The sequence below is a fragment of the Phocoena sinus genome, chromosome 17, assembly GCF_008692025.1.
Source record: "Phocoena sinus isolate mPhoSin1 chromosome 17, mPhoSin1.pri, whole genome shotgun sequence".
Taxonomy (NCBI): domain Eukaryota; kingdom Metazoa; phylum Chordata; class Mammalia; order Artiodactyla; family Phocoenidae; genus Phocoena; species Phocoena sinus.
The window spans coordinates 60785191-60798018 of NC_045779.1; the positions used below are offsets into that span (position 1 = coordinate 60785191).

General features: G+C 37.1%; 1 protein-coding gene across 1 annotated transcript in view; it reads left to right on the forward strand.

Moving 5' to 3' along the window:
- Positions 1–12828, forward strand: part of COL14A1 (collagen type XIV alpha 1 chain) — a 245422-nt gene that overhangs the window by 153399 nt on the left and 79195 nt on the right. Inside the window, exons 32-33 of the mRNA XM_032610321.1 lie at positions 3463–3572; positions 5730–5888. Coding sequence (XP_032466212.1) covers positions 3463–3572; positions 5730–5888 — 269 coding nt within the window. The remainder of the gene's footprint in view (positions 1–3462; positions 3573–5729; positions 5889–12828) is intronic.

A 12828-nucleotide genomic window follows, 5' to 3' on the forward strand; every position in this document is an offset into this window, starting at 1 on the left:
GTCTATTATGAAAGGATATAACTCAGGAGAAAGGCATGGGGAAGGAGGGTGGGAGCTTCCATGCCCTCTCCACCTGCACCACTGTCCCGGCACCTCCATACGTTTACCAACCTGGAAATTCTCTGAACCCCATCCTTTTGGGTTTTTATGGATGCTTCATTACATAGGAATGATTGATTAACTCCCTGGCCATTGGCAATTGAACTCAGTCTCCACCCCCTCTCCCCTCCCTAGAAGTTGGAGGGGGTAGGGGGACTGAAAGTTCTAACCCTCTGGTCACATGACTGGCTCTCCAGGCAACCAGCCCTTATCCTTAGGTTACCTAAGGGCTTTCCAAAAGCCACTGTATTAACATAACAAAAGGCACATTTTTTTTTTTTTTGTTCTGACCACAGGAAATTCCAAAGGTTTTAGGAGCTGTGAGGCAGGAACCCTAGACAAAGACCAAGTATATACGAGAAATATATTTTGGTCATCTGAATAACAAATATATATTTCTTTTAAGTCACAATGTTGCAATGCCTCTTTCATATCCCAGAAAAGAATGTCAGATTGGCAGCGGCATATTCTGGGAAGAATTCTGGGGTGGAGATATAAAATTGAAAGTTGCATATGTGAGATCATCTAGAGAGTTAGTCCAGAAAGAAAAGAGAATAGTTGTGAATGAGAAATTCCATTGTTTGGAGATTGGAAAGTTGAGGAGGAAACAATAAAGGAAAGTTCTTAACCTTTACTCTTGGATGTCACAAATGATTATCACTTAAGAGAATTTTCAAGTTTTTGGTTTATGTCCCTGAGTTTTCTAAATATATTTTTAGTTTAGGATCGCAGTCAATCTGGGAATGAAAATTTGGTGGTTATTGTTTGGTATTAACTCGAACATTTGTATAAGAAAAGTATTTTAAGCTATTTCCAACTAATATTTGTTAATGGACATTTCAGTACATGGAAATAAATCAACAACTAAACATTGTGAAAGCATTTTGTATTGATTTTGAAACTAAGGGAAAGCTGTAGATTAAAAAGGTGTAAATTGCTAACTCTATATCCAACCAGGACTCGAAAACAAAGAAGTCTCTTGAAATGATTAATACTTACTTGCTTCTATAGAAAGCAGAATGAAAAATTTAATTGTAACCGGGGAATGAATTAGTGAGAAAAATGTTCCTCTCTTTTTGTAATAAAATATTCCTTGTAACATGAAGTACTCAAGAATAGGAAGGTTTTTTTTTTACTTGTTTGTTTGTTCATAATAATAGACACGCTAAAATATCACTATTTTGGGGCAGTGTAAGTTACATGTCCTGGGAAAACTGGTTGCTTCAGTGGTTAAATAAGGCAAAGAATCTGGTTTTTATTTCTTAAGATTTTGTTACCGAATTAAGTTGTATGAACCCTGCTCAGGGCCTAGCCTGGACCATGCTCTCTGCCTTGGAGGGGGAGGGTTCTTTTTCCTTTCCGGTTTAAGTAGGTGAATAGCAAAACCGAAGCGGAGATTGACACAGCACAAGCTTTATTCAGTGGCTAAAGAAAGGAGAAGTGGAAACTAAGTTCACAGATCAACTTCTCACCCACCTGAAGAGAGAGATTTAAATTTTTTTTAAACATCTTTATTGGAGTATAATTGCTTTACAATGTTGTGTTAGTTTTTGCTTTATAACAAAGTGAATCCGTTATACATATACGTATATCCCCATATCTCCTCCCTCTTGCGTCTCCCTCCCTCCCACCCTATCCCACCCCTCTAGGTGGTCACAAAGCACTGAGCTGATCTCCCTGTGCTATGCGGCTGCTTCCCACTAGCTATCTGTTTTACATTTGGTAGTGTATATATGTCCATGTCACTCTCTCACTTCGTCTCAGCTTACCCTTCCCCCTCCCCGTGTCCTCAAGTCCATTCTCTATGTCTGCGTCTTTATTCCTGTCCTGCCCTTAGGTTCTTCAGAACCACTTTTTTTTTTAGATTCCATATATATGCGTTAGCATACGGTATTTGTTTTTCTCTTTCTGACTTACTTCATTCTGTATGACAGACTCTAGGTCCATCCACCTCACTACAAATAACTCAATTTCGTTTCTTTTTATGGCTGAGTAATATTCCATTGTATATATGTGCCACATCTTCTTTATCCATTTGTCTGTCAACGGCCACTTAGGTTGCTTCCGTGTCCTGGCTATTGTAAACAGTGCTGCAATGAACATTGTGGTACACGGCTCTTTTTGAATTATGGTTTTCTTAGGGTATGTGCCCAGTAGTGGGATTGCTGGGTCATATGGTAGTTCTATTTTTAGTTTTTTAAGGAAACTCCATACTGTTCTCCATAGTGGCTGTATCAATTTACATTCCCACCAACAGTGCAGGAGGGTTCCCTTTTCTCCACACCCTCTCTAGCACTTATTGTTTGTAGATTTTTTGATGATAGCCATTCTGATTGATGTGAGGTGATTTAATTTTAAAGAGTAAAGACAAAGAGAGGAGGAGGAGTGAGGCTGATGCTGGGGAAGCATATGCATTAGTCTACCAGGGAAGGGACAGGGCTTTTTCCAAGTGGCTGGGTGCTACCTCCTTTTTATCCTTTTTTAGTCCTTAATGGCTGCCAGTAAGTAGGTGTAGGTAACATGCTAAAGTAGTAAATCACCGTATAACGGGACTCAAGGTCTGTTGGAGGTCAGATTCATCGTCATGTCATCTTGGTCCCAGCTGGTTCCATCTGTTTTTTTGTGTTTTTTGTTTTTTGTACCTTCCTTTCTTACCTCTGGACCTTTTTGTTTTGTTTTGTTTTGCGGTACACGGGCCTCTCACTGTTGTGGCCTCTCCCATTGCGGAGCACAGGCTCCGGACGTGCAGGCTCAGCGGCCATGGATCACGGGCCCAGCTGCTCCGCAGCATGTGGGATCTTCCCGGAGCGGGGCACAAACCCGTGTCCCCTGCATCGGCAGGCGGACTCTCAACCACTGCGCCACCAGGGAAGCCCACCTCTGGACCTTTTAACTTAAAAATTTATGTTCACTCCTGCTAAAGATGGGGGTTTGGCAGCTTTTGAGCACGGGCATTCCTGCCAAGGTTGCGGGTTAGACGGTTGATGGGTTTTGAGCAAAGATCTGGAGCAGCTCTGGCAACAATTTGACTGACTTCTTTTTTCCTTTTTGTCTGCCTCTACTTCCAGCTTCAGACAACCATCTCCCAAAAGGGTATTGGGAATGGGAGTATAGGCAAGGAACTACAGAGGAACAATATATGTCAGGGTCCTTGCCTCATCATCACTACATGGTTAAGTTAGTTAATCTGGCCAATTGAAAGTCTGGGACAACCCAAGGACTATAGGTCATTTCCTTACCTACTCATCATTTTGTCCTAAACACAGCCTGAAAACAAAGGTTACATGATTTTGAGTTGACTTTTTAAAAAATTACTCCTTTTAATACTTTCTCAAATGTTTTTCTTTTCCTTTCTTTGATTAGATGGTGGGAAAACCCTAACATATTTCAACCATGACTACAGTGGGGATTTTCAAACTGTTACTTTTGAAGGACCTGAAATTAGGAAAATTTTCTATGGAAGCTTTCACAAGGTGAGTAATGCCTTGTATACATATATTCTTTATTCTATTTGCTGTGGGCAAAGCAACAGAAGATAGTAAAACAAAAAATCCGTAGAGCTTTGGATCTCATACTTCACCTGAAGTAAGAATTACCTGTGGGGCTTGTAAACAATGCCCTGACATTCTGATTTGGTAGTTCTGGGATGGGACTCTAAAATATACTCTCTTTTTTTTTTGCGGTACGTGGGCCTCTCACTGTTGTGGCCTCTCCCGTTGCGGAGCACAGGCTCCGGACGCGCAGGCTCAGCGGCCATGGCTCACGGGCCCAGCTGCTCCGTGGCATGTGGGATCTTCCCGGACCGGGGCACAAACCCGTGTCCCCTGCATCGGCAGGCAGACTGTCAACCACTGCGCCACCAGGGAAGCCCTAAAATGTACATTTTTATCCAGTACTGCAGGGGATATTGATAGTGTCAGAAGGAAGATATTTTCCTCTATCCTTCTAGGTTCCTCTAGCTGGCCTAAGAATTAAACTGACATGAGACAGATTAACGGGAAAAACTCAAACAAAAGTTTAATAACATGTATACACGGGAGAGACCCAGGAAAAACTGAGTATCTCACCAAAATAGCCGAAAGCTTCACCTTAAGTACCATCTTCAGCTAAAGACAAAAGAGAATTTTGGGGGTGGTAGTTTGGGACTTCAAAGGGAAGGAAGGTAATTCACATGGAGATGGAAAAGCAAATGTTTGGTAAATAAATATTTGCTGGGCCTGCAGAGACAATGCGACACAGATTTTCCCCCACCATACCTAGCCTATATTCTTTGCAGATATCTCTGGTGATAGCTCTGTTCTGGGAACAGGACTTCTGTCTAAATCCTTTTAGGCAGTTAGAAGGAAGGTCAAAGTTTCTTCCTGAGTCTTTTGGGCCTTGATTGTTTTCAGCTTGAAACAATCCACATACCAAAGAGACATTTTGAGATGGCAAATTTTGGTGCCTTACCACAGAAGTAGTCCAGGTTCTTACTTTGAGGAACCATGTAGTAGAAGGTACTGTATTATTTAGCAGATGGTTGTTAGTTCACTACATTATGTATGATGTAGGAAGGATTGCTGGTCTACCTGGCCACCAATATAGATAAATACCAGCAGCCAAATCATGTTGAAATATGTAGACCGATTGCACTGAGACATATATATATACACACACACGTACAGACAACCCATCACTGCCATTATATAAGTTACCCGGAGGAAGCTGGTAAAACCTGACTTTAGTTGTTCTTATTTTAACCTGGCACTTGTGATAGAACTGTTCATTCACATTTCACATCTCTGAAGCACTTTGCTTTGGTGATCACTGGAGAAGACATGCTTCCTTCCAAACTTTACTGTTTCCTTTGTGTTTAGTGAATAAGCCCGCTGATCTCTGGGCTGTTAAGGAATGCAACACCAAGAGTGCCGGAGAGCAGAGAGTTTACTAAGTGGTACTGCAAAAAGCTTTACCTCTTAACCGTGCCCTTCTTGTACTGTCAGAGGGAGGGAAGGGGTGTTGCAAAACAGTCTTCATCTTGCCTCTGTCTCCTGATGTAGAATGTCGTCAGGTCTATCTAATCTACACAACTTTGCTACTTTCTGGGGTTTTGAATACCATAACTGTATAAGAACAATTGTATAACAAAAATCTGACTCTTTTTTGCATAAGAAAAGTTGCATAAAAATGGTTTGTTTTTTTTTCTGGTTTAATCGGACTGTGCAGCCAGAAGTACAGGTATCTTAAAAACACGTGAGATGCAGATGATTTATTACTTCATGGTTCAGAATAGTCCCATTAGCATTTCTTTGGAGTTACTGTCATTTATTTACCAACTTCCTCTAGACATGATTCTTTTCTTGGTTAGGCAGAGTCAGTCACAAAGTAGCCAAGAAATATTACAGGGGAAATGAAAAGCATGTGAGATTTCCTTAGTGTTTAAAAAAGCACAACAACATAGAGATGGTACCTGAATGTGGGACAAGCATGGAAATGGTAAAAGTAGAACCTTTTTCCTTAAGCAAAACACATAGTGACAGAATTCCTTCTTTTCTCTTCCATACTTTTTGGTGAGGGTTCATGCAATTATGTAAATGTGGTTGATATTTTCTCCTGCTTCTTACCTTCTAAAACATCTTTACTTTTATCAGCTACATGTTGTTATCAGCAAGACTTTGGCCAAAGTGGTTATTGACTGCAAGCAAGTGGGTGAGAAGGCAGTAAATGCATCGTCTAATATCACATTAGATGGCGTCGAAGTCCTAGGGAGAACGGTTAGATCAAGAGGACCAAATGGAAACTCTGCACCAGTAAGTGGATAAATAAGTGAATCTGTGTTATTGTTAAAGAAAAAAATCCTCTTGAAATATAATTATCTATCTTCCAGGGGAAAAATTTGGTAAAGGGATGGATGGAGGGAGGGCTGGATGAATGATAGATTGATGAATGGATAAACAAGTAGATAATGGCCCCTTCAGATGAATTAAAACATGAACGTTCAAAGCTCTTGCAATATGCTTCTGCTATATTATAAGGAGAATGCTCCAAGAATTAGACTAGTTTGTTTTCTAAATGGATTTTAAAATTCAAATAGTAAAATATTCGTATTTTAAAATTCAAATAAAATAGTGTGGCATAAATGGTTTGTTAATGAGAATCAAAACTGTAAATGAACCTCATTTATATAAGCAGGTACAAATCCGAATAAAATGTTATTATTATACACAGTAAATTGACATAAGTCTCTCATTTGAGTTAGATTTGGGCATTTTAAAACTAGATTCTTCCTATTGCTAAAGTAAAATTAACCCTTTAATTGTTAATAGTTATTTAAATAACAGATCATTCTAAGATATATTTTTCATCATACAACATGGAGTTTCAGACGAGGAGACTTCGAATTGACAAAGAAATCACATTCCCTTCAGTCACTACCCGCAAAAAAGAGCAGTGTACACAAGCTTTTGTTTTAACACCACACATTCACAGCTAATTAGCAATGTTCTCTAATTTGAGTCATTCTATAATTAGAACCAGTTAGCCTGGAGGGAATTTTATTCTTGTAAGCAATTCCAAATATTCAAATGTATACTTCTCTTCCGTGTAGCAGAATAATCAGGTTAATTATGATTCACTCTTACTGTCTTATGCTTTCAGAGATCTGTAGAACTAGCCAGCTATATGGAATTTTAGAAAGACCTGGTGGTTCTCAAAGTGTTTTTAAGCTGAAATCACTTAGTACAAATGAAATCTTCTAGTATATCAAATAAATGTGTATGATTAAAACACACCCATGTTGATTGAATGGGAGAGGGGGCATGGGGTAGCAGGTGCTTCCATCCTCCAATGTTCCCTAAGGGCGCTTTGAGGAACACAGTTCTAATTCCTCTGCTCTGGTATAACCCCTTCACTTTATATACCAGGAAACAGTCCCAGAGTGGTGAGGGAATTTACTTTGGGACAGTTCGCTGTTTCATGGCATTTCTCTTTGTGGTAACAATAGAAATGAAATCCTTGTATACAATCAGGGTATATTGACGCTTTCAGATCTTCATAGATGTGTGCTAATTAGTTTAACATTTAGCTTTGAAGTATCTTTAAAAGTACTTTTGTTTCTACTTTGCTTTGGAGAACTATGGATTAGATGTTTGAAAAGAGGGAATATAACAGCTATGGAAGGCTCTTTTGTTTTCAGTTGTGGTAAGAGACTTTTAAGAACGTTTACATGATATTGAGGAGTTATCTCCTCTTAATTTGTGGTATTCCATGTGGATTAGGAAACATTTCACCTTCTGCTTCATGGAAGATACTTTTATGATAGCACATTTCAGAATTTACAAGGTTCCAGAATTGGCAAACTACGGATACCTTGTATGGATAAATGGATGTATATAGATGGATGCTTAGAAGGATGAATGAATAGACTCTAATTTAAGAAAGAGAAACAATTCCAGGTGGATGAGATTATGGCCCATATCACTTAGTACTATCATTATTTTTTTTATTGTAGACATAATGAATATAAAATCCCTGACACTTAGTAGCCATTCAATGAAGAACAGCTATTTTTATTGAAGAATGTCAACCATACCTTTTCCATCTCAGCTTTTCTAAACCTCTAGTACTTGCTTAACCCTTGATTATTTGTAGTCATATATTATTTTCTTGCTCTTTCATATAAATGTATTTCACTTCTCTAGCCAGAGTATAAACCCCTCAAAACAGAAACCATGTCTTGGTCTTCATTTGCAATGACCCACGTCTACCCTACCTCACAGTATCTAATAAATTCGTATGAACAGAGTACTTTCTCAAGAAACACTTGATAGGAATTAAATAGGAAGTCATCTATTTGAATTGTATCATGTCTTTTCTTAAAATGTTTTGCATATATAGTATTCCGTGTGTGGTATTGACAACAGTCCGCTAATATATATCATACCATCTCCTAATTATAATTCATACTTTGCAACTACAGTTTTATAATTACAGTTACAAATTAATTGTATTTCAAATTACACGCTACGTAGTAATTTTACTCCAATTGTGTGACCGATTAAATATTAAAGAATTTATTTCTGAAAGCAAAAATGACTGTAGGTGTCAGGCCTACTGGCGATAAATCTTTACTTTTGACCATGACAGAAAATCAATTAAACAGAGCACCCTCTGTGGTAACTTCCACCCAGTAGGAGACAAAGGGGAATTTATAGAGGTCAATCATTAAAGAGTTCTTTGTAAGCCTAGTAGGAAAAAAGTTGTAACTTTTGCTAGAATCTAGAAGTCTACAAAGGATTACTAAATAGATTTTTAGTCTACCCACTTATTGAGGAATTTGATTATGTTGAAATGGATGATATTAGAGTAGATCTCAGGAATGTGATTGAAAACTCGCTTGTTTGGTTTATTACTTAACTGTTTGAGGGCAAGGCAAGAGAGAAGCTTCAGTCTTCAGTTCTCAATTTAGAAATCATACATTGCTAATATAATCTTGATGTACATATGCAAAAGGGAATGTGTAATGAACAAGTTTTGGGTCATTCCAGGAGGGGTAATTATCATCTAAGAGGGATGAGTAGTTTATAGGTAAGCATTCCCTGGCAAATTCAGCAATGATTCAAAAACTGTCAAGTGATGGAAGAACTCTAAATTATCAGTCTTTAAAGACCACAGATTTTTTAAACCAAAGTTGAGTGGAGGAGAGATTAATGGATTTAGGGATATAGTAACTACTGTATTGAAATTACTCATATTCATAATAAAAACAACTTGCATTCAGCAATGCAAGATTTTACATGCAGCAAATGTCCCTAGTGGGACTAAACTAATAGGCAGGCTTAATTTAGCCGTCAAAACGCACATGGGAAGAAATTTAACAACTGTGCGTCTCGTTTCCAATCTTCCTTCTCCTGAGAAGTTTCTTCTCCCTTTTCTGATACCTAATGAAATTATCATGCTGCCAATCAGAGATGATTCAAGAAAAAATTTGAGCTTCTGGCATTGATTATGTCTGTTAGTGTCTTTTTTCCACCTTTTCAAATCTAACACTTATATAATTATACAACTGACATTTATTTAGCCCTCTGATGTGGTAAATAAAGTCAAATACAAGTAATGTTATGGAGTTTTTAGTAATTTTATTTAGAGTTAAAGCTTTTATGTAGGAATCAATAGTAGACTAGTCAATGATCCTCTAGAAACAAGTGTTTTTAAATTGCAAGGACATGGTTGTGTTTTCACTGGATTGTATCTTTCACTCCTTAAAACGATGATAGTGGCTAACATTTATTGCCTGCTATGGACTAGGCAGTTTGAACATTTCTGATATTATCTCGTTTAATCCTCCAATAACCCTAGGAAGAGATACTTATTATTATCCCCATTTTATAGATGCAGAAACTGAGACTTGAATAAGTTAGGGAGGAATCCCCTTTCAAAAGTGAGGAAAGTGAGATATGAGCTTGTATCTGAGTTGCATGTGGTTACCCAATTTCCATTCTGAGCTCTTTTCCCTTGGTTCAGACTGATTCTGATGGAACTTAAGGCAGAGGAGGGAGTCTGGTCTGTAACAGTGACCATACGCCCTGTCTATTCACTGGCAGGTTCAAAAACTCACCATTATTTGAATTACACCCTTGAAATAAACGTGATCAAAATGTTCCCCCCAAGCATGTCTACACCTAAACATTCTAATTACTACCAACAACCACAACAGCTGTCCCTTTTCATCTCCTATTAGAATAGTGCCATCATGGTTTCCCTTAAATTCAGTAAGCTGATGGCGAGCAAGTAAAAACACCCTGTTCAATAGGTGACAAGTGATAAAGGCTTAATAAATCTTAGTTTGGAGGTGGAATCAATCAAAGTTACACACCAATTTAAAAGCAGGACATGGCCTAGGTCCTCAGGACTCTTTCTTCTATGTTCTCGGGCAGTGTAAAGCTCTCTAAATATTTGTATAAGTTCAGGTACAGCTTGACTTCAAATTATAAGCTTAAAAATGTTATACTAGGAAAAAAATCAACAGATGAAAACTGGTACTGAGTGGAAAGTTGAGCCAGGGGTACATTTTAATTTCCATTCACAGATCACAGTGACTCAACTGCCAAGAAATATTTTAATCTTATTTTCGTGCCGACATCTGACCCCAAATGACTTGCCTTTTGTGCTACACCCAAACAAAAATGTCCAGTAATGAAAAAGTGTTTGTAATTGTCTAAGTATTCCCTTGAAAGAGATTATAAAAAGTGAAAGTGGGAGGGTACTTTTTTTTTATTTGGCCAGATTTATTTTTCATAATGTTCAGTCAGTTACAAAGGAAAAAAGTTGCAGAAGTGAAAAGGGGCTGCCTCTTAGTCACTTGAAGTATGATTTATTTTGAACCATATTGTCTTGCACTTTTAGGCACTCAAATATAAGATCTTTGGACATGTCATCTCTGTAATGTTTCCTCCATAATTTGTATAAATGTGTGTGTAATTGCTTCTGGAATAAAAGCCAGATTTTTAAAGAACAATCCCCAGAAATGTGCCTTGGAAATGAAGTCTCTAAATAAAGGCTGAGGAATCTAAACTATTACGAATGCAAAACAATTATGAATAAATTTGTTGTACTCACACAAAAAAGGCTGCTGACTTCATCTAACTTGAAAAAGAAAAGACAGCCCACAAGCATTCTTCAAATGATAGTATCAGCCTCATTCAGCATTTAGTAGGTATTTGACCTCTTGAATAAATAAAATGAACTCATAAGAATCTCAGTGACTCAATAGGGTAGGGGAATTTTAGCCAAAGGTTTGTATGGAGACATTATACTGTTATAGGTGATTGGGCAGTGAATTCGAAAAACTTCAAGAAAGCCTGGTATATCCTGGGACTAATAAAAAGACTTTGCTTTAAATAAATCTTTCCATTCACTAAAATGTGTTGACACTGAGGGCTCTATTCAGAAATGGAAAATTTCTTAATGGATGAATGACTTACAGAATTAACTGAATCTATCTAATGCTGTCATAATGGGACCCATTTAATAAATGTCCCCAGACAAATGGCATTGTCAAGTTAGGCTGGGGTATCTACATTTTAAACATTAGACTAATGATCTGTTTACTGCAGAATAAACCACAAGAAAATGAGGTGTGCTGTTCAAATCCCAGCCAGAATTCAGCTTTCAACATGTGCTTAAATTACTTCGACTTTTTCGTCCCAAGTCCTAATTTACAGAATGGGGTTGACATTACTATTATCATACCTCATAGTGGTGACTGAAAGATTAAATGATATAGGCAAAGTCCTTAGGATAATGCCTGGCACATAGTAAGTTTTTCAACAAGTGTTTGCTGCTCTTGTTATTTGCTGAGATTTCTCTAAACCAAAATATTGACTATTGGGGACACAAACTACTGTTATATTTCTGCTCTCAATATTGCATCACTTTCATTTTCATTCTACTATTTTGGCCTCTGTATTATATACTCCTACAGCTTAAAGATCAATTATAAAAGGGCTTTTGTACATATTATATTAAAATAATATTTATTAAAAAATAATTTAAAAAAGAAATAATATTTATTATTTATAACTGTATTCTGGGAACTGTTCTAAATATTTCCCTTTATGAGTTCATTGTATTGTTATGGCTACTATTGTTACTCTAATGAATAGCTACTATTATTATCCTAATTTTATAGGTAAGGAAAATTGAGACTCCAACACATTAAATAATTTGTTTCAAGTGACTTAGCTTGTGAGTGGATTACACCCAGGCAGCCTAGCTCCATAGCCTCCTAATCTCTATGCTCCTTGAAATATCTTTGTTGCCATTGTTGTTTATGAAAATCAGCAGCCGTCTTCTTTAAAAATGCTTTAATTTTAAAAACCTAATTTTTTAATGGTCATAATTTTGTTGTATGGTTTCCCTGAGCAGACTTAAATATCATACCCTTTGGGGAAAAATTTTTTTTAACACAGAAAAAAAAAGAATAGTGAATCATGCAATATTTCTTCAAATAACACAATGGTTTTATATTGAAAAAAGAAAGCAGGATGTCTTGATTTATGGATCTGCTTTCAAAATTTGTGTCATTTTATGAATCTTGCAAAACTCACTTAGGGAAGGATGTTTGCAGCAAGGCACAATTCTTCCTGGGTATAACAAGAGAAAACCTGACTTCATTTTCTTTACTGTCAGATAGGGCAGGCTCTTTTGTGATGCTGGAAGCATTGTTAGTAACCTGTTTCAGTCATACCAACTATTTGAGTATTCTCATCTTCATCCAGGGGACCCTTGACAGGGATGAGAGAAAATAAGGCACCAAGAGTTTCCAGCTTTTGCTGAAAACACCACTTGCTGAAGGAAAGTTACAGATTTAAAATGCAAAGAATTTCATCCTTCTCCTAGCTCTGTAATTGATGACACATTTTTCTTTTTTGTTTTTTTAAATGGAAGTATGGTTGATTTACAATGTTGTGTTTTAGGTGTACAGCAAAGTGATTCAGTTATAGATAGCTAGATAGCTAATGTCTATTCTTTTTCATATTCTTTTCCATTATAGGTTATTATAAGATACTGAATACAGTTCCCTGTGCTATACAGTAGATCCTTGTTGTTCATTTTATATATAGTAGTGTGTATCTATTAATACCAAACTCATGATGACATTCGATATTTGAAAATAATATAGGAAGAAATATAGTATTAGAAATGGTTGCATCATGAAGCTAGTGTGAGTCCCTAATGATATTATAATGA